Genomic DNA, 27,331 nt, shown 5'->3' with positions numbered 1-27,331 from the left:
CTGGTAGTCTGTTCTTAATTCTTAAGTTATTTTTTATTAATTATTATTATTATTAAATACCATTCCTTTTCCTTTAAGTGGAATCTCATTTGATTAAGACAAAGCAAAATGCAATCAAAGCAATGAATTCCGGCTGTCTTCTTCGGCTTAAAACGACTCCATCTGAGCTGTCAGTCTTCATTCTCCTTTCTGCGAGAACCGCCTTTCTACAGATCCCCCGTGACACCTCGCACAGAGCCGAACAGCAAGGCAGCGTGTCTGTCTTTGAGCCTATCAAATGCATTTTATATTCCTCTTCTGTGATTACTGCTGTCATGCTCAGCACAACCAGGACAGCTTCCCAGCGCTGCGTTCTGGGCACAATGCTAAAAATAAAAAAAGATACAAAGGGTTTCCACTTCAAGAAAAAGAAATGGCCACTCTTACTATATTTACAATCGAAAGTTCTTCAGCTTTATTATAAACGTGAAACTTTTCAACTGACTGCCTGAACGTAATTGATGAAGAAACTGGACCACCTTTGTAAGAAATTTGCTGAAAAAAAAGCCCTAAAAATGACAACCGTAAAAATATATTGGTTTTGGATCTTGCAGTCATGCTATCATGTTAGGAGGTAGGCAAACATGTTTTGGAGTCAGTATTTTAGCAGTGTTGGTTCAAATTTTGCCAACAGTTTGAAATTGGCAGTTGCACCTGTGGAGATGCCACCCGGCCAGACAGTAAGCTTAAAACATGAAGAGCGCTGTTTTCTCCTGCAACTGTCAGACGTTCCCCCACTGTCACTACATCACAGACAACAAAATCACTTCATTCTTCCATGTACATCTGTGAAAACAGGGGTTATCGAAGTGACAGATTCAGGCCTGCCCCACTATTGTGCCAGCCATCTCATGTTAATGCACATGCGTCTGTTCTAGACCACAAAACTACCAATCCCACCGAAAAATAGTACATTTGCACAGGAAAAAAATGTTAATTACCCTTTCACAGATAGTATTATCTACATATGCTGATATTTCTGATCTCATTAGAAAACTATGGGATGGGATATATGCTAAATATCCAAAGTATACCTGTGTTTATCAGATATTTAAGGGATGCAGGCTTCAAGTAAAGTGTGCTTTCTTCTACATGTACAGAAACTATTATGGATTCCAGCAGTCATGACGCATTACCATTAATATAGGGATTTCATTTCAGCTGAGTCATCATGTACAAATGCTTAATAAGCCATAAATAATTAAGGTACCCCTAATATGAATAAATCCCCAATCTGACTTAGCTGTTTGAACATAGTAATATGACCGGATAACCTCCTTACGTTCTAAGTCAATTTTTTTAATGATCCCTTTGAAAGTTGGATTTTTATGTTGAAAAGCACATATAATGTGCACGTGTTTACACATGTTACACAGTATACAGTAAAAACACACACTCATATGTAAATTGCATGTCAATTAAAGGGAAAACCCTTAGATAACTAGGTTGGTTCAGCATTACCTCAGTGTGGAAGTTAATTAGACAAAGTGATTTTTCCCCTTTTTTGGTCTCTTAATTGAATATGCATGATGCAGTCATGAGTTATGTATGTAATTCACATCACAGTTTCTACACCGTTCTCCTTTTAGTTTTGACAAAGGTTATACATCATCTACATTTATGATATGTGATCATGGTCAGTGAAAATATACCAGTGTTTGATCTTACGTTGCAGGATATGTGTCTCTATCCTCACTGGTAATATACATATAATATACAAGTTTTATGAATTTAGATTAGGTTAGACCAGGTCCATGCAGAGACATTTTTACAGTCAGGTACTCAAAGTGACTTTGACTGTAGAATGATTGTTGTGCCAGCAGGGGTGATTTGAGTATCTCATAAACTGCTGATCTCCTAGCATTTTCACACACAACTCTCTAGTTTACAGAGAATGGTGTGAAGAGAATATATGAGGGGAGAATGACCAGCCTAGTTCAAGCTGACAGGAAGGTGTCAGTGAACATCTGTGAACACACAGCATATCAAATATTAAAGTGGACAGGCTATTGCAGCAGAAGACCAAAAAAAAAAGTAAAGAAAAAGTTTAATAAATACCGTTTAAAGTGGTCTGTAAATGTATGTATATTTACCAAAATGTATGAATGAATATTTTTGACTGCAGCACTAATAATACAAATCAGTGCTCCCCACAGGATTTTGGGAATGTGGGGGGTACCCCAAACTCTCCAGGGGGGTCCAGAGGCACCTGGAGAGGAAAATTAAGAGGCTTGATCCATGAAAACTGTTATGCTTTTTAAACAATCCGACCATAAACCCCACACAGTTGTGTCAACTTGTGAGACACTTGAGCCTGCACTTGAGCCATCAGCTAAATAAATCACAAGCTGTCGTGTGTCATACTGGTTTATTGAAAGTGCTTGGAGTCGCACTCCAACAGACATTTCACCCTGAGAATTATTTCCGACAGACTGACTAAGGGGACTCACCTTGGCCTTTACATGCAGCCTTGCTGGGGGGGACCCCCACACCTTTTGGTTTCTTAATTTGCGACTGTCAATTTTTCGACAGGATAATTTCTAAACTTCACTTCTACCTGTGGTGCAGATTGCTGTTTCATGTGAGGTTTACACTCACAGGTGTCAATGTTCAGGTGACAAATTCAGGGAGACAAATATATAAAAAATATATTTTAAAATAAAAAACATGTTTTAATATTCAAACTGCATGAATATCTGGTGTCAACATTCTGCTTGCCAACAATACTTTAACTTTCACTTGACTTGATTCACACTCAACAACTTTGAGTAGATTTATATCATATCAGTCAGGATATAGCATTGTCAACTTGATTCTGGAAATAGTGTAGCCTACTAATGCAGTACATTGCAACCACTTCCGTCATATCTATGTAAATGCAACAAGAGTTACCTCAGATAATTCTATTTAGGCTATTGCATCAGCCGCTAATAACTCACATTACTGTAGCAGTGTCAATATCTGCAGTATCACTCTCTCACACAATCAAAGTAACATCAGGCTTCCCATTCAGGAAGTGTTCAAATGAACTACAGTGAGTGTTAAAGGCTCACTCACATCCTGTGTGAACATATAGCTAGGGGAGGGGAGGACTGACTGCAAGTGAATCAAGGTTTGTTGACCCAACAGCACAAAGCTCGTAGCGAACTTTTACATTTATTATGAAAGTAAAACACATTTGTCTTCATTCTGAAACTGTTTGCGGGACAAATTAAATGGTGGCGGGCTGCCTCAGTTAATGAATGAGAAACACTATTTTTTAAAACAAAGAGGCACATTGGGCACTTGGGGCAAAAGCAGTACACCCGCTCTGCACATGCATGGACCAGACTGAAAACAATCCACTTCGTTTGAGATGGAAATCATCTAAAGGTGACTTCCCATACCATTTTAGTTTCTTCCTTCACATTTATAAATGTACTGTTTACAATCTGATAATGTCTTTGAGCTTTATAAATGAACATTCAAGCCATTCGGCCTCCATCAGTACCCTACTGTTTTTTAAAACAAAGATATATTACTTCGGGAATGTGTATACTGATTTATTTATTCAAACAGTAAACAAACATCAACATTTGAGATTTGCTAAGTACTTTTTAAAGTTATCAAAGTCTAACTTCTGCGTTTTGGGACATACGTGTAGCTCCCATCTTGTCTAAATTCTAATCTCAAAGGCCTTTTTGTTGGTGTTGCAGCAGAAACTATGCAAATATTATATATATTTGCACAAAGTGCTACAGTGATATCCCCACACCCAGCCAATTTCCTTGTTAAGATTTTTTTTTAAGGCCTTGACTTTGACCTTTGGGAAAAACAACAACAATGGAAACAAAACAATGGAGTTGAGCAGTACAGCCATTCAATTAATGCACTAATAAATGAGTGTTTACAGTGTATGCATGGCTGCTCATGTTAAAAATGGGAAATTTATCCCAAACTAACAGACTGAAATGAGCTGCCTACCTAATTATAAATCCTGCCAAAGCTCATTGAATAAACATATAAATCACCTGCATTTAGCACTGGCACGGTTTAGTCAGCAAATGAAATAATTGTAGCCACTTACATCTGCTCATGCTAAAGTATCTGACCTTAAACTCTGTCTTCCAGGTGTTTTCTGTCCTGCATTAGTATTACAATACATTTTTAAAATTCAAATTGTGTTCTATATTTTAAGTGAAGTTGAAATCCCTGCTCTGCCAAACAGAAGGTTATTTTACAGATGCTTAAAAAATAATCACTTTGGCAACAAAGTTATATTTGGCCATGCAGTTGTTTTGTTTGGTTCTTAAAACGGTCTTCCTTCCAACCTGAGATAGTTTCCTGAAATACCCGGTAAACTGTCACTTTCCCATCAGGAAATGTTGATTCCTCTGCAGCCTACTGATGTGCTGAGTGATGCACAATGAAGTCTGCTGTAAACCACCCAGTACGCTGTTGTATCTGCTAAGCGAATGGATGTCAGAGCCAGTCTCAGCCAAAACAACAATGGCAGTCTTATCTGAAATCCCATTCAAGCCTTTTCCAACCGCGTATTTAAACCACTTGTGAGTGGTACCCACTTTTAAAAAAGGCTACAACACGTTCTGCTCTCTCCCTCTCTCCGTTTCTCTGTCTCAGTCATAAAAAATATCAAAAAGGTATGGCGGACAGAAGATATCGAGATCGGTCCATAAGGCCTTTTTCCAGAACTCTACAGGCTTTTTTAGGTACTTATTAGCAAGCTGTAACCTGGCCTTCTTAGTGGTTTGCATCTTGCAGTGAAGCCTCTTTTTTTACAGTTTGCGTCTTGTTGTGAAGTCTTCTGCAGACAGTAGTCAATGACACACACACATCCATATCTGCCTGCTGAAGTGTGTTTCTCATCTGTCAAACAGGTTTTTGGGGTTTCCTTTTTTGGGGGTTTCTTTTTCATCAACAAATTCTTCATCAACTCTAGTGTGCTTCCTTGGCCCACCAAGCTATTTGTGATTACTGAGCTCCCCAGTGCTCGTAATCATATTCTACAGTTGATTTTAGTAAGTCTACGGGTTGGCCTATGTATCTGCCTGTGTTTAGCCTTATAATGGCTATGTTCAATCTCGTTGGCACAACTGGTCTTCATGTTGACAAATGCCAATAATGCCAGACTCCAAAGGCAATGAAAAACTTAGAATCAACACTACTGTATATAATGAATGCTCTCTTTTACCTGCCCTAAGTAAGTGATTGAACACACCTGATTAATCAAAAACACCTGCAAAGCCATTTGTCTGAAACATTATATCCTCTAAAATAGGGTGTCTTTGTATAACCAGCTCATAAAAGAACATTTGCACTTTAAGCACATGTACATTCTTTGAATTGGAGTACAGAGCCAAATCAAGAAAAAAAATATCTTTGTCCCAAAAATCTTGGAGCATACTGTGTTTGTATATACAGTATATAGAATATATAATTTATGAATAAGTAGAATAGGCATTTACAACATTAAGATGACTTCATACAGGAATTAATTAAAACATTTAACACAGGTAACTGCAATGTAGTATACTAACTCCTGGGACAGTGTACTGTAGAAATGTGTTATTTCTAAGGAGAGAGTTTTAAGGCTTTCGCGATGATAGAATGTTTAACTCGGTGATGAATGGCATTGTGCTGTATCCGGTTTTCCTGAAACTTAGAGCTTGATATGCTTCCATCATTTAAACTGCCAGAAGCTCAAATGCTTGTTTAATCGAGCCAATGTTGTGTGCGATACATTTGTCCCCAGCCTCTGCCAGCTAGTGCTTCATACTTAAGAGTGCCAATCAGGGAAGCTTAAGGGAAAAAAACATGACTAAAAGTCATGAAATGCTTTTGGTAGCACATTGTATAGTTCTTCATGAAACTGATATAACCTGTTCATAAGCATGTTATAGCACCTTTATAAGCACTTCGCAGACATTAATAAATGCCTTTTTTTCCAGTTAAAGCGAATTGGCATATTGTGTGAGCCTCTTGGTGTGTCATCATCAGTGGACACATACGATTCCATAATCCTCCAAAGGACATTTTACCATTATTTGTTTCCCCGTGTTTTGGCTTATTCTATTTCATGATGTTCCTTATGGTTCAACATGGTGTTCTATATGATGTCTAGACATCATTCAATGTGATCAGGGTTATTTCAGGTAGGTACTGTCACTGCCGGCCAAACTATTACGGTAATTCACTGAATTTATGTCTTTAAGCTCTATAGTTCCGTGGAGTTTGGACGAAGATGGCAACTTGTACATGAGAGAGTGGCTCCCAACCGCTTCTACTGGTAAGTTACCGTCAGCAGTAATACCACCTGTCACAGATTAACAATATGTGTGTGTTTGTGTGTGTGTCTGTGTGGTGCGTGTGTACATGTGTGTGCGTTGCTTGTGTACTTGATTTGATTTGCCTATATGATTTGCCACAGTTCCACTGTGTCAACACTGTTGTCCTTGGTGGCTTAAAATGCTAAATACTGTTGAGGTGAAATGTTTAACTGCATCAAAAGTAGCATTGAAATGAGAATTTGTTGATGCCAAATGCATTCTTATTGCAGTGTATGCCACAGGTGGGGGCTGGACTTACTACCAGCAGTGCACACAGTGCATATTATATGAGTGTGAAGCTGGATTTACAGATTACTAAAAAGACAAGAATGATGATGAAATAAAAGATGATTTATTTAATTGTATGTATCGTTCAGGAATGGTACATTCCTCTAATAGAGGGCTGCCCAACTCTACCGTCCTGCAGGATTTCATTTTAACCATAATTCTCTAGCTGTTGAATGAGATGTGCTTTGTTAGGGCTGGAGTGAAAATCTACAGGACGGTAGATCTCCAGGAGCAGGGTCGGGCAGCCCTACTCTAATATATGGAAGAGAAAATGCTGACCGGAAGATAGTCTTGAAGATGATTTTTAAGAAAACGCATGCTGCATTGTAGATAATCTTTATCCTTGTTAAAGCCAGCCTGGTCCGGTGGAGTATGCATACCTCAGTGTATATCTGAGACACACAGATACTTAAGAAAGGGTGACCATGTGAGCATGTGGGAGTATGGAACTGGGCTTGTAGCTAGAATAAAACTGCATTCACTCAGATATAAATACTGTGTGTTCATTTTTTAATTCAGCCTCTATTATCTGCTGTATGAAATCATCGTCGTAATTACTATTGTGTAATTGTATGTGGTGTTGTATTTGTTGTTCTGGGCCCTCTGTAAATTACAGCACCTTTTTTGATCAGAAAGTTTACAATACCTTACTACTAAACTTTGTGTGTAATTATGGCTTTTGAATTATTATGGAAAATAGAGAAATGGAAAATAAACTTCATAATGCTAATATTTTCCCCATGGTTGCATGACATTACTGGGTTACAACCATTTCCTGTTTCCGATCTTGCTATTAGGAGCTTTCAAATTAGTGTGTCCATTAGTGCTTTTTACAGCACTTTCTCAACTGATGACTTGTACTATTCAATGCTTCAAATTATTTGGCCCTATTAGATTTAATTTATTAAATTACTGTATATAGGCAAAATGGGAATGTTCTCATATGATTTATCCTTTCTTTCTCAAACCTCTGTGTGCATCGGTATTTATAGAAAGACAGTCTTCTTTGACAGACAGAAATGGACATGCCTATTCATTTATATCATAACTGACATAATTTCTGTGAAAAGATTATCCTGAAAAATGAGGAAATCTAGATTTATCAGACCCTGAACATCGGCACCAGAGGCAGAACTCTTAGGTCTGCCATTAACACTCCCATCAAGAGCGTTTTCAATTTCACAAAGATTACAGCAGGAAAGAATGTTCAACTATAAAGCCAAATAGTAGCAGCCCCAGGGACATTAGGGTCTGTAATGCAGTGCCTCCTGATTGATCAGGAAAAATCATCTGCTAAACCTGCAATTGAGCTATTCTGGAGGAGGTATGAAATGGTTACCAAGCGCAGACTGCAATCTGTGATTCAAACTGATCCATGAACATGAGAAACTCTATCACACTCAAACTATCAGACATAAACTACCATAATGTCGTGAATCATAAAGATATATATGGTTGTTTTTCCGTGAGACCCGAAACGCCGTGGTGTGTGTGTATGGCGTAAGGCAGGGAGACAGCTAGTGCACACCGTGACAAAAGATCACAACTCCCTTTTATACAGGAAAGTACACAACTGACTGGGTCATAGCTCATAGAGGGAGGCTAGTGATGGCTCAGCTCCACAGAGTGCTGAGACACTTCTTAAAAACTTCTCAAATGAATCATAGGCCTACTGCAGTATACAATGTATGCATCTACAGTTTAACTAAATTAAACAGTATAACATATTTCAGCTTAATCAAAGCTCAATCATTAATCAGCTGACCAAGTATTTGTCTAATAATGTAATCGAATTAATCATTAACTAATCATCAATTAATGTTATTTCTGATTTCTTCTATAGTTTTATACTTCACCGGCTAGGTGTACAGGTTTGTTTACTATTGCTTTATGGACAAACGTTAAAGCAACTACAGCCCATTATACCACTAAAATAAACGTGTGGCAAAGAACAGCGCCAAAGAAAGAAAATATGCCTCTTTCATTACTGCCAGTAGATTAAAAATGAAGAACACATCTTCTTCCACAACAGTTATGCGGAATAATAAGCCTTCAACCACCACTGCTCAGCGTGTGAGAAGGAAGTGTCAACTCATGCATCACTTCCCGGGTATTGAATAATAATTCAAACGCTCCGTTCCTGGGCGCAGGATTACTGGAGCGTTTCACTGCAGTTATAGGCGGCAGGCTGCTCGGGTCATGAGGGCTGTGGTTGGAGGTGTCTCTGGCGCGGGCCCCAGGGCGGGCTTGCACCTGGCTGCAGAAACGGGTGCCAGTTCCCCCAGATATGGCGCACGGGGGGGAGCAGACGGCATAGCCGCCCGCCTGACTGCGGAGCGGGACGAGGGGGTGGGCCTGGGGACTGGGCGGATGACCCCCCACAAACCGCCCTGCCTTCAGGCCGTAGGACAGAGGGGCCGTTGGAGAATGGGCAGGCTCTGACAGTTGCTGACACGCACGGGAGATTGCTGACGCTGGAGAAGCAGGGCTGGCTTGGTGTATGCAGATTCAGGGGCTCTGACTGAGATGGGGCTGATTAACTGAAGGCAGCTATGACAGAAAAAGGGCTACTTTCCTGAGATTTCACATTACGTTAATTAAATAAACATAAATTTAAAAAACATTTATGTTTATTTATTATGTTTACTTGAGAGTGTGTGACTCTGTAGATAATGGTACGTGCTCCACATCCCTGGGACATAATTAGAGTTTCTGGAGAACAGATATTTGTGATTATAGATCATGTTGTGAAGGAAAAGTGGATGCCCTAGTTGAAGATCAAGCTGTGTCTTCCTGAGAGCCATTTCTTTGGAAGCGGCAGAGTTCAGCACGGCTGTCTACACCAAAAGCACAAACAAAATAATGACACTGTGTTACTGTATAGTTGTTAATGTAATAATATATTTGTTTATACCTTAAGAAGACCAGTCCTTTCAAAGTGTTTTCTCAGATTATCGATACTATAAAGAAGCTGTATTAGATTGATGTTCACTGTAACACCCATTGGATTATTGTCAAACTGTTTGACTACCCAAGTTCTGTAGCCTTCACGCAGTTACCAAAGACCTTAACAGAAAATTTTTTGTGAGACAACGAGTATTCAACTAAATACATACACATTTACCACTGCTGAAACTGAACAGAGCAAAAGAATGAGTGAGAGAGAGCGAGACAGGGGGGGAGAGAGAGAGAGAGGGGGAGACGGAGAGAGAGACTTTTAATTATGGCTTCCATTGTCCGACTGTTCAATCCGGTGATTTTTAAGAGTCTATTAACCATTAACCAGGGATGTTGTCGCTGCAGTACTGCATGTAAAATGAAACCTTGGCTCAGGCAGATTTCTCCCAAATTACTGGAACACATTTCTGTATGACTTCACTTTAGGCAACAGCTCCACCTCTTGTCTATTCATTTCTCCGTTTTCTTACTTGCTGGAAAACACAAGAGGAGAGCAAGCGCAAAGAAAAAGAAAAACTTGAACCCAAGTATCTCTTATAATCCTGTAGATTATCTGTACAGGAACATATTTTACAGAGCTTCTCTCTCTGCCTGGATAAGCTGACATGTCAATCGTCAGTTGGGGAAATGTGGGTCAGAGAGGAGACACGTTTATTTCTGAGATGGATTAATCCGTGAAAACGTCTAATAAATGTAATTAATGCCGGAGGTAGGCAGAGCACAGTTTTTATATTGTTCAGTGGAAAATGTGATTCCAGGTCTTTAATGAATATTTAATGTTCCTGTGTCCTTTTTTTCCCCCCGAAGATGACACTCAAACTAATATCTATCTTAATGCAAACTAGACAAGGTGGTTTGTGACATACTGCAAGTTTTTTTTTCTAAGAACGTTGATTTGTCCTAAGAATAAAGGCTTGCACATTTAATACGTGCCGTGTTGATTGGCTCAGTGTGAACAGGAAGTTCCTCCCAGATGCCTATGTATTGGTCAGTCCTGATACACAGACAGGGCTGTGGGTGTTGTTCGGTCAGATGGCTGTGCTCTTTTGAGAAAAGGGTTTCTACTGTCTTGAGCCTTAGCCTTTATACTGGGATAATGGCAGCAGACAACCTAATAAACCTTCTCAGTGAAGAGAAAATAAAGACAGTGCTTTTCTTTGCAAGGAACTTTGAAACGAAAACAGGTTAGCAATGAACGCAACAATGAGTGTACAGTATGCTTCAATATGTATGAACCTTACTGATGCACAAGTATTATCAAAAAATACTGTAAACCAAGTACAGCTTTAGAAAAATGATAGAACTGTGTCTCGGACAGAGAAATTGTCTATATCTTAGAGGAAATTTGAACAAATAAATTAACTGTGTTCCAGATTTTTGGATGTTTACCTGTTTGCTCTTTCCATTTACCTGCAGTCCCTAAAGTGGCATATCCTCATCTCCATCTGTCTGGATGACTAAATAACAGATTTGAAAATAAACTAATAATAATAATAATGATATTAATAAAAATAATAATTGTCCTCATAATATGTGGTGTTCTATTGGGGGAAATCACTTGACCAACAGGAACACATAATCATATCCAATACTGCAATAAATGTTTGTAGTTTGTTTTTTAGGGTAGTACTGATTACACTACCCTTACTTCTAAATGTTTAAAAACTAAAGTAAAACTGAAGACTTTTTTAAAATCACAATTTCCATTTCCACAAGCGACCAACCATGCATTAAAATGAGAGGAGAGGAGACTTCACTGGCTATGATTATGGAAAATGTGTCCAGTGCCAAAAATAGAGAATCACTGCCCTGTTTTCAGCCTCTTTTAAACATGACATCCTCACACCTCAGAGGAGTACGCATGCAGTAAAAAGCAGCATACTGTATACAGTGAGTTCTCACGTAAGCTACCTACTGTACATTTTACATTTTAGACCGCCAACTGTCATTTTCTTTTGACTTAATTATCATTTCTAGACACATACTGCCGATTGCATCAGAGGACATGCCATACCACATTCAATAGATTTTTAGTAATTTATTTTATTCCTTAGTCCCAGAACCTTTAAATATAAAAGTTTAATAGCTCTATTATTCTACATGCAGTATTAGTGTTGATGTTTAGTTTGATCCTTTAATCTCTATATGTTACACTACTGGACACCTTTCTCAAATTGTATTTATTTAAAAGGTAGAGGTGGTTGTACAGTTGTACCAAGCTAATGTTATGGAGATCTTTTCCCTTTAGGTCAAAATTGGGATTGGACAAAGAACCTGGATTAATTCACCTGGAAACCAGTATTACTGAAGGGCGTAAGTGATTTACTTTGGATTTTTGCTCAATTACCTCATACTTTGCCTTTAATCGTGCGTTTACTACGAAGGAATCGCAGGCATTTGGGTGAAGTAAGGGGCTTGTGCCTTTCACACATTTGGGAAAACCTGTGACATTAAAAAATTTGTAGATGCAAACCATGTTAGTAAAAGGTGTTTAAATAACATGTCAATTGCTGTAGTTAATTATCAAGTAGTCATACCAATGTTAACATTTAGGCCCTAATTTCACAGCTCCCCAACACCATGTAGGTTGATTTAATAATAGTTCGCACTTCTAAGAATATACATTTTGGTCTGTAAGTCCCAATATTTCCATGGATACAATGGCTGGAAGATAAAACAAAAAGCCTAGCATCTACATGAGCATGCACTGCACATTGAACCATTGCAGATATGGAAGAGATACAGTGGCAACCTTGTTGTGCTTTCAGTCAATGGTTTGAATCTGGACTTCATTATTTTAGTGCTCATGTGAATTGTCCCCTTCTCTAGTTCCAATTGCATGTTTCGAACATAGACTGTAGAAGAAATAGGGACAAAGTAACTGAGATCACCCACTGACTTCCCATTGGCTTGTGAATAACGTTTAAAATACAAAAGTACAAAAATTCAATCCAGTGACTGTGCAGTATAGGGAAGGACAGACGCTTATATGGTCATGAATTCCAGGCTGGGTCCTTGTCGTCCACTAAGCGTGTGAGATACTGCCGCACAGTGACTCGATAGTGATACAAACTGTCCATGCGTCGTGTTAACATATTTTCCACATCACAGTACTGTGTGCAAAACAGAAAGATACAACAACAAGCAGCGCTGAGGTGCAGATGCAACATACAAAAACAAAATAAAAAGGTCCTGAAGTGCAAGTGGTTGTTTCTGTTTTGCAATTCTGGACCATTCCTTTCTACACCTGAGGGCCAAAAGTGTTTTTGCGTACTTCAGACCATTTAATACGATTGACTTCATATTAACGGCATTGGTACCACTGACACTGACATTGAAATGACTGGAAAACTATACTGGAGCCAACCACATTGGCACTAGTGAGGAATGTCTCTTAAGAAGCCCAGGAAGTGATCGCTTGGGTGGGTTTTGACAAATGGTATGTATCAAATTGTCCGTGACTCTGAAAAAAAAAAAGCTCATTAAACATCGCACATTTGCGCAACCTTTTAATTCCCCAGGCATACAGTGACTGCATCTGAATGTGTCCTGAGAATGACACCTTCAACCTGAGTGTATTTCAGGGTAAGAATGCGTAGGACAGAGCTCAAGAGCCTCCACAATTAAAGGCCAGTGGAGTTCCTTCCCATTTCACTGACACCGATATATATTTTAATTTAAGCCTGCTTTTTTTATTCCCAAGATCAGCAGTCAAGTTAATGGAGGTTGCAGCAGAGGAAGCTGAGCTGTCGGGCTAAGTGCTGCTGGGCTTGGATGGAGGTGTTGTTAGACTTTCACCATCATTAAGATATGGATTCACCATTTGATAGGCCATTGGGAATCCACTACCCTTTACAAGTAATATCATGACAGACCGAGGTCAGGATGGCAAGGCTGGAAAGTGAAGCGTTTCATGAGTAATTATTATTTCAGACACTTTTCAGAGTTTCACTGAATCTGGATTAGTGTGGAGATAGATCACCCTATAATGTCAGTTCTCATGTGCTGTAGATCCAAAGCTAAGCTAATTCCTTCTGTATCCCTCATTATTTTTTAATTGACTGACATTTTGATAGTTTTAAAGTTATAACCAATATATTCAGAGAGTATCTGCCCTTCAGTTTGTGAACATTACTAATTTAATGTTTTAAAACAGACAGAAGTACACATTTTACTTTAATTTCAATGGTTAATTGAGATAATTAAAGCTTTTAGAAATCTGACGGACAAATTTTAATAGTTCATTTAATATTCATTTAAAAATGCAGTCTATGAACATATTAGTTATGGTTTTAACTCACTCATGAAATTGAACAGGAAGATTTACAGGCAGTTCACAGATAATACACCATCTGCCTCTTGCACTTGGACCCTAATGGATGTTTAAAGATTTATTTAGCTTGAAAAAAAAAAATTACTAGATTACGAGAGATACTTGTGATAAATAGTTTAGGACATGTTCTGTTTGCAGTATTGAAATAATAGGGGCAAAGGGATGGGGGGGGGGGTTTGGTGATCTGCTGTCAGCCTGTTGAGTCAAGCAGTGGAGTCAAGCAGTGGATGCACTCTTTTGGCTAACGTCATTCACTCATTATCTTGTTGCAGAAGCTCAGTATGTGACCTGCAAACTCCAGAACTGCACTGAGTCCAACAAAGGAAAGCCTTTCCCGGGATACATTGACCCCAATTCCCTTGTGGTTCAAGATGAGTATGTGTTTGTTCAGGTATGTAACTGTTAAGTAGCATGCATATTGAAATCATGTTGGAAATACCACAGGGCTACTTAATTACTGTACATTTCACTTTTATCTTGGCAGTCATCACACCCACACGCATACGGTATATTGTATTATTTTTCCTACCACGCTGACTCTCTTATGGCTTATTTCATTTGACAAGGTGTCAACGGGTGGCCGGCCGGTCTACTACGTGTCGTACAAAAGAGACGTGTTTGCTCCCATGAAGCTACCAAAGTACACTTTGCCTAAGGTAATGCCTTCGTCCTGCGGAGATGTGTCGCTTGCAGTGAGAAATGTGTGAACAGGAAATAATTAAAGAGCCCGATGAACTTCTACATGAGACGGACACTGAATGTAATAAGCTATTAATTTCAGCTCCCTGCGCTTTCACATGACGTGTCAAAACAATTCAGCAGGTTGTTGTTGATGCTTGATGGATCAGCATGATACGCTATGTGATTTGACCTTCACATTTTCTTTCATTAGATATAATGAAAAAAATCTCAAATCATCTGAAAATAAAAGCAAGACAAAAAAAGAGTCTAGTTTGGACAATGTACTGATGAAAAATGTGTTGTATATGCAGTGATAGATTTTTTTTATAATTGAAAATAAATGTTTTTACCATGTATGAGACAAATACCAGGCCTTGTTCAAACAAAACTACCACTAATTAGCAAATCATAATCAAAGACAATGTGAAATTTTAACTAAAATAGACATTAGATGCTGTCAACAGAAAATCCCCCAGGACCTGCATAACGGTTGATTATTATAGTCACAGTAGTGGCAGGCCACCAGAAGCAATATTAGCTGTAACTGTCGTGTATCAGTACTTGGTGCTGGAGTAGTGGGAGGTCCCTTTACAGAAGCTCAAGTGTACTACAGCTTACAAAGCAAATATCTATAAGTGGAGCTACAGCCCTATTGTGAATGTGACCTTAGAAATCCACGTGTACATGCTGCATGTCTATTGTAACAGCAGTCAGTGTAATGTACATCTTTGTGAGAAATCGCAATGCGCGCATTCCTTTATTTGTTTGCTCTCTGTGCGCTTGCTTTTTGAATTAGGCCTGAGAATGCTCGCTCAGAGTGGCCTTTTCTTTTATTGCGAAGATGAGCGATATCTTTGTGGGCTTCCTATGCAGCGACAAGCAAACACTTTCATTTAATCAAGCCAATCGCTCCCAGGTCTCTGATGCATGCTCCAGGTGGCTGAGACACAGTCTGAGGTGGATGCAATTACAAAATCAGTCTCATGTGACATGCTATCCTTGCTGGGCTAACACACAGTTTAAAGGTAATAAGAATATTATCCCTGTACTGGAACAGATTATCTGGATATTTTGTAGAAAATTACGCCGGCTTTTGATTATGAATGTGATTGAGCCCTGCAGGGGAATCTTCCTCCTCAAAGAGTCTTTCACAGGCCCATTGATATTCATAGTTCTTCATTGTGGGGGGAAATTAAATAAGACTGTAATTCAGCTACATCTTAAATTACCAACCAGGAATATCCTTTTTTTATTGGAAATAAATTCCCAGATGAAAGGTGTGCCTTTTTATTTTCCCCGTATTCAGAGAGGCTGTATTAAAACCTGGTTTATGAATAAGCCAAAGATGCAGTTTTATCAACAGAAAGAAAATGGTGTTTGAAGTCTATAACTTCCAGGATGTAAATATTTCAGGGTGCCTCTTCCTGTCGATGACACTGCAGGCCTGCATTCGCAGTGTTCACTTGTTTATGACCTCATCACGGCCACTCTTGACACGCGAGGGCTTCGTGATGATGACACTGTAGGGCAGGGGTGTCAGGGGTGACACTGGGTGACACTGTAGGGTAGGGGTGTCAAACTCCAGTCCTGGAGGGCCGCAGTGTCTGCTGGTTTTTGGTGTGTTTCAGCAGGAGAGATACATTTCTAAGTCTTTCATTGGCTAAATAGTCTATGCATCTTGTTCTCAAGGCCTTCATTGGCTGCTGGTTGAAAGGAAACCACAAATACCTGCAGACACTGCGGCCCTCCAGGGCATGGAGTTTGACTCCCCTGCTGTAGGGCTTACATTGGTGTTGTGTTGTTATCTCTGGCTCCTGACACACGAGGCCTTTGTGTGGCAGGACTGGCACGTGATCAGCACTGACGAGAACCGAGTGGTGGCGGCCGTGCAGGAGTGGAACCAGAACGACACGTATAACCTGTACGTGTCCGAGCCACGCGGGGTCTTCTTCACGCTGGCCCTGGAGAGCGTGGTCAGCAGCATGGGGCTGGAGGGGAACGTCATGATCGATCTCTACGAGGTATGCCATGCCTAGGGGGGTTACCATGGGTCTGGTCTACGCATGAGGAGAGTCTCTTTCACACTGCCTGTAGTCACGTCAAGTGGGGATGCCTCGATTGTCAAGCGTGGACGCTGGATGATTGGGATGGTAAGGGTCATTTTGGTCTCTGCAGTCAGGTGTGATGAACCACTAACGGTGCCAAACGTTTGTTTTGGGTCAGCACTGTGGGGTTTTTATTGGTTTTTCTTTCATCGTTTTCAAAGCACTATGTGTTCCATAGACAGATAGATCCTGTATCGAGTACTCCTGTATCACACCTGCTCTATAATTACACTGAAATTCTGTGTAATTATGGTTTTAATTTAAAGTTTTAGATGAAGGCACATTCTGTTCTGTCGAGCTGGGTCACGGTTCCAATTTACCATATTCCGTGATTCCATGATGCACAATTCCTTCATAACTTTGAGAAATAATATTCTGTTCAAACTGATGTGGCAGAAAATGAAGGCCAACGTTTCAGAAGTAGCTGTGGGGAGTGCACGTCTGATTGGAGGTTTTCTGAAGATCAATTATTTCTCTGATGAAAAAAAAAAGGTTGTTTTCAAGTTATTATTGTAAATGGGAATAGAAATAAGATAGAAACTGATAAGCAATGGAAGCCGCATCAGTAATCTTATCAAATAATTGAAAGGATATATTTGAGTGATAATAAGGCCATTGTTCTTTAAGTGACTGGAATATGTTCAGTGGAGATCAGCATCCTGATGACATCATTGCTTCAAGCTAACATTGAGCAGTTCTTTTTCTTTTTTGCCATCATTTCTTTTTTTAAATTATCGTTTCATATTGCCTGAATTACATTGGTTCCAGGTCCCCCCAGTTTTCTTTTGTTCGACAAAGATATCAGTGACTCGAAATAGCCACACATCACCCTTCAATCTGACACAACAATGCACTCTGATTTAAAAGCACAGAATACATGCAATTTCCTTTGGATCCATTTGCATATGTGAGGTTATAGGGCTTTCATGGGTTATATTATTGGAATATGTAATGGATTTTGACATTTTTCCTTTCTTTACTTCATTTGAAGTTTACTTACTCATAAAACTAGCATTCCTGTATGTGGGTGCTGGTCTTTTGAAAGGCAGAGATAGAGATGGAGAGTGCTGGCCAATATAACCGTGTCTCTTCAGAACTAAATTCCACCTCTTCCTCACATGCCGTTTCTCATCAAAAACCCCACAGCCTTTAACCTGTTGCTGCCATTCTGAAGTTTAAACGATCAAAGGCAGATTAATTTTTCAGCTTTCTTACATTTTCCTAGGTAGCAGGGATAAAAGGAATGTTCCTGGCAAACAAAAAGGTGGATAACCAAGTGAAGACCTACATCACCTACAACAAAGGCAGAGACTGGCGTCTGTTACAGGCTCCAGCCACTGACCTGAGAGGCAACAGCATCCATTGTGTACTGGTGAGCGCGTCTGTTCCTGTCGAAATATGAACGATCCTGACATTAATGATCTACCAACGAGCGGCGCTTATCGCTGCCGCGTCAAAGTGAAAAGGTCGTCCGCTTGAGCCCGTCCAATAACCCGCCGCCCTGCTGGACAGAGGCTGCCATTCATACCGTGTGGATTGTTCTTATTTTAACGTGGTTTACTGCATTACTTATAATTTAGTTACTTATAATACGGTGAGAGTGAGAGAGAGAGAGAGAGCAAGAGAGAGAGAATGTAAATTCTGTCTTAATGCTTGTCTCATTTGAATTATTTAATTATCGCCACAAACTTTTGCTTTTAAACAAATTAAGCAGTTTACTTCAGAGCTTAAAAGGCAACGGTCAATTCTAAATGTACTTTCTTGTGTCGGGTAAAAAGGAAATGGAATGAAAAGCACGTTAAATGAGCTCAAATGGTGCTTGTAATGTTCTCTCTCACATCTTTAATCACATTTTAATCCAGAGAGGCATTCCTTTGCAGGCTTCCAAAGGCACCAGCATGAGGCCAAATATGAGGCAGTCCAACAATTGCACATTTCGGTTATCCAATAAGACGAGTCAGTCAGCATAGACAGCCTGGTAGGGGGTTTCGAGTACAAACTTGTTTTTGGCAGCATGCTAATAAGAAACCCACTGTTAATAGGGTGGCTGTTGATGAAAAGATTGTATTCACTGATTATGGCACACTAGCAACATTGAAAAAGTAACAACTCATCAGCGCTGTATTTGCACTTCAATGTCTAGCGCCGTTGTGTAAAAATAAATATATGAGCATAATAAAGCTGCTCTATGCCGCAAACACGCTCCGAAGTTTTAATGACTCCGGGAACAGTCGGCTAATGACACGCGTTTGGAGTCACGTCATCCCACGTGTAATTGGCTTCTTTTTTCCATGTAACATGGCAAGTGTTGGAGCAGCTGTTACCAGGCCACGTATGTAAATACGCTTAATTTAGAAGGGAGTGTGAGTTCATCTGTAACTACACAATCTTCATTTTTCATTATTTATGAAAGTCCCACACCAGAAAATGCCTTTAAATAATGTATCATCTTATAATCCCTCCTGGAATGTTGTCAGATTGGTCAGCTGTCATTTTGTTCTAATATAGCAGTGTAGCTGTTAGGAACATCAAGCATAAACGATATGATTGGAAATACTAGCAGAGGATTCTTAGATGTTACATCACTCTCAAGCTTGTACAAAACACATTAAAATGCTCCACAAGAGTATAGTTATGTTAGAGCAATGTTGTGTTGTGCCATTGTATTGTAGGAAGAGTGTGTCCACTGTAATGGCCACTGTGTGCTTTAGTTGACATACAGTAAAAGCCCGGGCACAGTGCAGGGTCCAGTGCTGACCTGTAAGCTGCACACAGTGGTAATTGCCCTTTGATAACCTAATTATCAGCACTGGGCTTCTCTTTGCCCCCATGCCATATTGCAGCTATTTGTCTGGAAATGTCCAAGTATCATTACACGCCATAACACTCCTCACAACATGCTCCAGGCTGGGCAGGGATATAATGAGAAGTGTGTCAGTAAAGGTTATTCTAATCAGAATTAATGTTTTCAGTGGCCAATCGGGAGCGCGTCTTTAATGGGATTTATGCAACGCTGAACCGTCACGATGACCAGTGGCTTTGACTGGCATAATGTGGACTGCGGGCAAGATAATTGCGCAGAGATAACTGACTGACTGCCCTGTCTCTCCCTGTTTTTTATGACGTTATTTTTAGCCGTACTGTTCCCTGCATCTACACCTCCATGTATCAGACAATCCTTACACGTCCGGAAACATCGCCAGCAGAGAGTCTGCCCCCGGAATCATCGTGGCCTCAGGTATGTACGCCCGAGACTTCTTGCTCTGGAATTATAAAATGATTTTCTACAAGCTCTCTTCATTAACTGGAATAAGCTTTCTGCATTCTGCTTGATTGTAATTGTGTCGTAATTACTTTCCAAATGAGTTTATGTTCAGGAGATGAAACAAAAGGCTGATAGTGAAAAGCTTTTGATTCTGTAAGTCGTAACTGAACACATACTCAATTCGATTTGCTCTTACCAAGTTTGTGATAAGACTGTAATTCAATTCTGCCCTAATAGGTGCAAGGTATTGTGGTGTGCTTAGATTTCCTTGAAAACACCATTCAGATATAGATTCAGACAGATTCAGACATTCTTTAATATTTTCAACATCAGACCCAATAAAAAGATATACATCCTCACTCGCGGATGTGATTAAAGAAGAACCCTACTTTTACATCCCTCTGCAGAATACCAGCGTGTTATTTAACATGTCCGTTTTATTCATTTAAACTGTCATGCCTTTGAAAGTGTACTGTCCAGGTTTCACGTGTCGCTATACCCTATGACAGATGGTTGCCGCTAACTACGAGGGCGCAGCAGAATTAATGTGTCCCCGTCCAGTTGGCCCAAAGCATTAATTATCAGCCGCGCCGGATCTGACATAGTCAATGAACCCCACGCTCGCTCTGTATGAGATGATAAGGTACTCAGCGGAATTAAATCCAGGACAGGGAGTTTCTTTTGGCACCATTATTATTATTTATTGTGATACGAGGCCTTTTCTTTCACTGAGTTAGCTCATGCAGTTATCTGCTCTAGCTTAGAACGCGAATGCGTGGCGCGTTTCGTGCAAGTGTGTACCTAGCATCTCTGCCGACACGAGACTCTGCCAGGCCACATTTGATAAGTGCCACTCAAGAGACACTGGAGGGTTCAGGGGACGGAAAATGCTTCCGCTGCACTTAAGTGCCATTTAGAATGTTCCTAATAGGCTGCCCCGTGACCTAAGTTTGTCTGAAAATGTTTATTTCGCCTGATGAACCAGAAAGAGTTTGCCGCGTTTCAAACGTGAGAAGGTCAATCAAGAAAGATCATAGAAGATCATAGAAAGATCCAGTATTGCTGTTGACACAAAAACTTCAATTATTTAGCTTGTCAGTGCTGAGGCAACATTTTCATGGTGCAGTTGTTTCATGCGTGGCCAAACTTGATCCTATAGAACCACAGTGTCTTCTGGCTTTCACTTTCACCATTCACCTTTCACCTTCAAAAACCAATGAAGGACCAAGGTGAGGCGAGCTATCTGTCTGACCAACTGCAATTTTAATGAAGTGCTAAGTGACATCCCAAACTTGCAGGCCCTGTGGCTCACTAGGACCAACACCGGCCCTGTCGTCCTCCCAGCAACATGGGTCTCAGTTTGTGCTTGTGCATGTATCTGTGGGGTACATGTCAGGCATTATGTATCTCACCTTACAGCCCATTGAAGCCATATGGTTACTGTTTAGCTGAATAATTCAATACTTTCTATTCTATTGTGTTTTTTTTTGTTAATTGTTTTTATTTTATTCACTAAATTTGAATTCATTTAAACTTCAATTGATCTATACATGTGCATACACTCTCTCTCTCACACACCCACACACACACACACACACTCACATACAGCACTTTGGATTTTCGCAAATTATGCAAATGTATGAAAATACGTATACATGATATGCATGGTAGGCCCTGTTATCTTGTAAAGCATAAATTACTTTTACATTTATCAACTCCCATTAGCGAAGCTTCCGTTTATGTACTCTGCTCAGGGAACAGCAAACAAAGGCGCATTCAGGATGTTTTTTGTTTGCGTCCTCCGCTGCTGCAGCTACAGTACAATGCTGCTACAGTGCATTGTGCACATATTGATGGGGCAATCAGTGAGCTTCTGGAGCACAAACTCTGACATGTTGCAGCTTTTAAGAGGCGCCTCTTAGCCCTGTTCCCTCTATGCTCTCAGTCACCCCTCTTACCGGTCTGTATAACTGTAATTGGTATTGTAAGCTCAGCCAAGCCTCCCTTCCTCTCCAGGGTGCATCGGTTCTGAGCTGACCACCACTAACGTCAGCATGTTCATAACGTCAGACGCCGGGAATACCTGGAGACAGGTAAGAGCGGACACTGGGCCTCGTTCAGGACCGGGGAGCGGGGGTTAATTACGCCCTGATAAGATTTAGCTCTAGATAGATAATATCTTTAAGAGTTGTAATTCGCAGAGTGCTGCTTTATTACGGTTAATCAAATGAAATCTTCAAACTAATTGGATTCAGTGCTGCATATGACGCCAGTGGGTGGCTCCTTCTTTGATTTGACGTTGTGTAATTTTAATTTGCGGGGCTTGTATCTAATTAAAAAGGTAGATTGAAAGCAATTAATGGGAAATTGATGTGACAAAGTTCGACCGTGCCGAGTGTGGTGTGAATTTGGGTCTGATGCGTTGTCAGGAAGAATAATTAACCCACGGTTTCAGAGGCTTGCGTTTCAGGTGTGTTAGGGCGGTGGAGAGACACGACTCGACGCATCATCAGTATGAATTTTCATTTTTGTAATTTTTTTTTCCCAAGGATCTAATTAAACTGAGGTCTGTAACAAGGAAGTAGAATGGGATTTGCTGTTTCTTATCTTGTTTTGCTATTCTTTGCTTTGTGATGGATGAATTGTGATTCATTCTACCACATCTAAGCTGAAGCCTGGCAGCCAAGTAACTGGGTCATCAAACATTTTTTTCTTTGTTATTTCTCTTTATTAATCATAATGAACGTCTTTGTGAAGAACTCCTCTGTGAGTATGCAGTGCTTGCTTTGTATCAACAACCGATTCTGACTCACGCAAGTGCCACATGTTTTTCCACAAAGGTATTTTTGAAGCTGTAGCTTTGTGGACAAATATTTTGTGATTGTTGAGATTGAAATGAACAATTTCATCAGTGTAACAGAGCTATGAAAAAGCACATTTCCAGGAAGATGGTGGCACTTTCAATATACCCTGTCCAAATTAATAATGCTTCATAGCCTGTACTAGTGCAGGCCTTGCTAGATTGCCATGCATTGTTTATGAGTTGATATTTACTTGTTTTGGACATTATGAGCAGTGTAATCTACTCAGAATGTTTTTTGGAGTAAATCCATTTTTAAAATGCTTCAGGTTTTTTCAGACCTTGGTCAAATACGTAATTGTTTTGTATTCAAATACTTTTCTCCGCTTTACTGGGCTTATCTGGTGTATTGGAACCTATGCAGTACTCTCAAAAAGTGAGAACCCTGCATTCTGATCCTCTTGGTTGGCTTGACAGCACCAGGTCAATCGAGCACAGAAAAGTATTTGAATCCAAATCAATTACTCTGTTTACAGTATGTGGCCCAGGTCTGCTCCATTCTTGTGGATGGGCCCTGTGGTCTGGTCTTGGGTCCAAACCTTACCATTGCTGTCCAGAGGTTCATAATTGGTCGTAGCGTCGCCCACGGAGAGAGGTATTCAGTCTGCCGGGGTAGCCTTGTCTCACTGCTCACCGTTTGGACTTTGTTTGCTCTCTCTTGTCTTTCAGATTTTCGATGAAGAGTACAGTGTGCTCTATCTGGATCAAGGTGGTGCTCTAGTGGCAATTAGACACACTCCGCTGCCCATCCGACACCTCTGGTAATGTCACTTTATTCAATTAATTATATTTATATGACGCATGTGTACAATTGCAGCCCATTAATATTATTGATATCATTCAAACTCATGTAGTGGGATTAACGGGGCTTGATAGAATTACTGTACTTATTGCATTACTTTACTTTAATTGAATCCGCTCTCTTCCACACTCAACAATACCTAATCCGGTTATGTGTGTAGTGTTAATATTTTAATTATTTCATTTCCGATGTCTGAAGGCATAAAGAGAAGCCCTTCATCATGGTGTTGGCGACGGTAGAGTTTGTGTCCTCTAATCCTGCGGTTTCCTGCAGGCTCAGCTTCGATGAAGGGAGGCAGTGGAGCAAGTACAGCTTCACCTCCACCCCCCTGTTTGTGGACGGAGTTCTGGGGGAGCCTGGGGAGGAAACCCTCATCATGACGTGAGTGAAACTCCTGAACCCGTGAAGAGTTACTGTGAGTGAAACTCCTTAACCCGTGAAGAGTTACTGTGAGTGAAACTCATTAACCCATAGAGAGTTAACCTGAGAGAAACTCATTAACCCATAGAGAGTTAACCTGAGAGAAACTCATTAACCCGTGAAGAGTTACTGTGAGTGAAACTCATTAACCCATAGAGAGTTAACCTGAGAGAAACTCATTAACCCATAGAGAGTTAACCTGAGAGAAACTCATTAACCCGTGAAGAGTTACTGTGAGTGAAACTCATTAACCCATAGAGAGTTAACCTGAGAGAAACTCATTAACCCATAGAGAGTTAACCTGAGAGAAACTCATTAACCCATAGAGAGTTAACCTGAGAGAAACTCCTTAACCCATCAAGAGTTAACGTGAGTGAAACTCATTAACCCATGGAGAGTTAACTTGAGTGAAACTCCTCAACCTGTGAAGAGTTACTGTGAGTGAAACTCCTTAACCCATGGAGAGTTAACCTGAGTGAAACTCCTTACCCCGTGAAGAGTTACTGTGAGTTAACATGAGTGAAACTCCTTAACCCGTGAAGAGTTACTGTGAGTGAAACTCATTAACCCGTGAAGAGTTACTGTGAGTGAAACTTCTTAACCCGTGAAGAGTTACTGTGAGTGAAACTTCTTAACCTGTGAAGAGTTACTGTGAGTGAAACTCATTGACCCATAGAGAGTTAACCTGAGAGAAACTCATTAACCCATAGAGAGTTAACCTGAGTGAAACTCATTAACCCATGGAGAGTAGAGTTAACCTGAGTTAGATTCATTAACCCATGAAGAGTAGAGTTGACGTGAGTGAAACTCATTAAACCATGGAGAGTAGAGTTACTCAAACCACCCTGTCTGGCTCAAACAATCATTCCACTGTCAAAGTCACTTCGATCACATTTATTCCCCATTCTGACATTTGGTCTGAAAAACAGCTTAACTTCTTGACCATGCCTTTATGCATTTAGTTGCTGACACATGATTGGCTAATTAAATATTTGCATTAACATGCTGGTATTACCTGGTCTACCTAAAGTGTTCAGTGATTGTATATTACATTTGTAAAAGACCGCTTTTAAGAGCCCATACAAGCCCTTAAATAAGGTTTGCCGAACAATTAACCTGTTCAGTTATATTGAATCAGACTTGGGGTCAATTTGATTTCAGTTCAATCAATTCAGGGTGTACTGTTAATTAATTGGATGCCCATAATGGCAATAAAGTTTTTTGGTGAATTGATTAATTCATATACCAATCAATATATACCATATGTACTCAGTACTTAATACTACAAAATACGTTTGAGAGTGTCTCTGTGAATGTGGGTGAGGAGGATGGAAGCTTGTGTTGACTATTTTTCTTCTGCTAATAAAAAATGGGCGGCTGGAGTCACAGATCAAAACGGGCTTCCAGAACGTTCTGATCAGTGGAGATCAATGCTGTAGCTTAAGTCAGCAACTGTAGCTGTTTGAAAATGACTGTGAAAGGCGCTCACAAATCAGCATCGAGTGGGAAAAGAAGATTCTTGGAAAATAATTTCTTATTATAAGGTCCAGTGTATGATCTAAGAAACTCTTTCCTGTACTAAGAAAATGCATGTTTGTGCACAGCATTTGACAAATCATTAGCTCATAGAATTTAACCAATGAACAAAAGCGATTATTGTTCCATGCCATACCGATTCTCCTAAATGTTGTACAACTGCATGTTCATTTGCTTACTGCTGTACTCACTATTGAAGGTGCCATATTGTGCACCCTTCCAGTGTTTTACTTTAGGTCCGGATATCCATAAGAACACGTTTGTAAGGTTTTAGGACCAAAACCGATCTCCGTCCAGTTTTACATATCCATTCTCCAGCGCCTCTCATGAGCTTTGCCGAGAACAGGCTGTTTTAGTGATACGTCTGTTCTGATTGGCTGGCTACAGGTAGCTCCAATGAACTAAATGCCGTCTTTGCCAAGCCAAAAGGTGGGCTGTGCTGAAGCAAATGAGTGTATCGTTGGGATGTCACAGCTTTCAGGCAGTTTAAATGCACATTTTATTCATACAGACTGTGTGGATTTTCTGTGCGTTTTGATATTTTCCCAGTGTTTTTATAGCACCTACAACTCCACAGGGAGCTGTCACTGGGAAATGTCATTTTCCACAATATGGGACCTGTGCCTATTTTTTGTTTGAGGTGATAGTAGTGGTGATTGGAGGATTCCATTCTTGACCACCAGAGGGCGTAAGGTTTAAAAAAATACTCTGCACACTTGCTGCATTGAAGTTTAATTGCCTCATAGATCCAGAGGCATTGTGTGTTCTAGCTGGCCTGTCCAGATTGCTCATTGCACCGTCCACACTGAATGCGCACAATGTCTCCCTTTTTCCAAATTATCTCCGTTCCCTTTTCGCGAGAGGAAGCAGTTATTTTCAGAGGGAAATCTGTGCATACAAAATGGGAAATCCGGCTGTTCGGATGGTGTCCTTTTCCAAGATGACAGTTAAAATTCCTCAGTGCGATGGAATGCCATGGCCACGTTTTCAGTGCCTTCGCCTTATTATTTAACATCGGAACATTGAAGAGAATCGCACTAATTATTTATGACCATATACTAAATAAAGAGAGTGCCATCTATGGGAATAGTGTCATCCAGCCAACGGTACAGAGTGAGTTAGTCAGAACAGAAAGCAAACAGCTCTCTTCTGACTAGGTTATGTAAATTACATTAATTAGCGCTACAGTAACACTGTCGGTAGTGAGTACTCAAAGCTGCCCGCGCCTCACAGACTAGTTACAGATGTGGCACGCAGCATCGCTGAGCCGGCGGTGTGGAGCACTAAATCATCACTTCAGATGATGACAAACGCTCCTCTGTCAGGAACTCCCACTGAGCTAATGAGAGCACTTGTAAAATAGATGGGCGACGGGCTTGTTCATCAAATAGAGGGACGTTCCTACACTGGCTTCTCTGGCTAATAAAGGCCTCAGTCCGCCTCGGCAGTCTGCATCCTCCGAACGGCTGTGTTTATAGAGCAGAGCTCACTCAACCCCTCACTGGAGCTCACTGAGTCCTTCACTGGAGCTCACTGAGTCCTTCACTGGAGCTCACTGAGTCCTTCACTGGAGCTCACTCAGCCCCTCACTGGAGCTCACTCAGCCCCTTACTGGAGCTCACTCAGCCCCTCACTGGAGCTCACTCAGCCCCTCACTGGAGCTCACTCAGCCCCTCACTGGAGCTCACTGAGTCCCTCCCTGGAGCTCACTCAACCCC

At 40.4% G+C, this 27,331-nt stretch overlaps 1 protein-coding gene across 2 annotated transcripts in view; it reads left to right on the top strand.

Annotated features, from left to right (window-relative positions):
* LOC133121699 (VPS10 domain-containing receptor SorCS1) overlaps positions 1-27,331 on the top strand; it is a 154,450-nt gene that overhangs the window by 106,974 nt on the left and 20,145 nt on the right. For both annotated transcript variants that reach the window (XR_009708040.1, XM_061231089.1), the window contains exons 5-14: positions 6,252-6,325; positions 11,860-11,924; positions 14,217-14,335; positions 14,511-14,600; positions 16,467-16,646; positions 17,956-18,102; positions 19,866-19,968; positions 22,012-22,088; positions 23,525-23,616; positions 23,931-24,038. Coding sequence is in view for 1 of the 2 variants with exons in the window: in XM_061231089.1 (XP_061087073.1) it covers positions 6,252-6,325; positions 11,860-11,924; positions 14,217-14,335; positions 14,511-14,600; positions 16,467-16,646; positions 17,956-18,102; positions 19,866-19,968; positions 22,012-22,088; positions 23,525-23,616; positions 23,931-24,038 (1,055 nt within the window). In the remaining variant the exon portion in view is untranslated. The remainder of the gene's footprint in view (positions 1-6,251; positions 6,326-11,859; positions 11,925-14,216; positions 14,336-14,510; positions 14,601-16,466; positions 16,647-17,955; positions 18,103-19,865; positions 19,969-22,011; positions 22,089-23,524; positions 23,617-23,930; positions 24,039-27,331) is intronic.

This window comes from Conger conger, chromosome 2 (genome assembly GCF_963514075.1).
Source record: "Conger conger chromosome 2, fConCon1.1, whole genome shotgun sequence".
NCBI lineage: Eukaryota > Metazoa > Chordata > Actinopteri > Anguilliformes > Congridae > Conger > Conger conger.
This window is presented reverse-complemented; position numbering and strand designations above follow the sequence as displayed.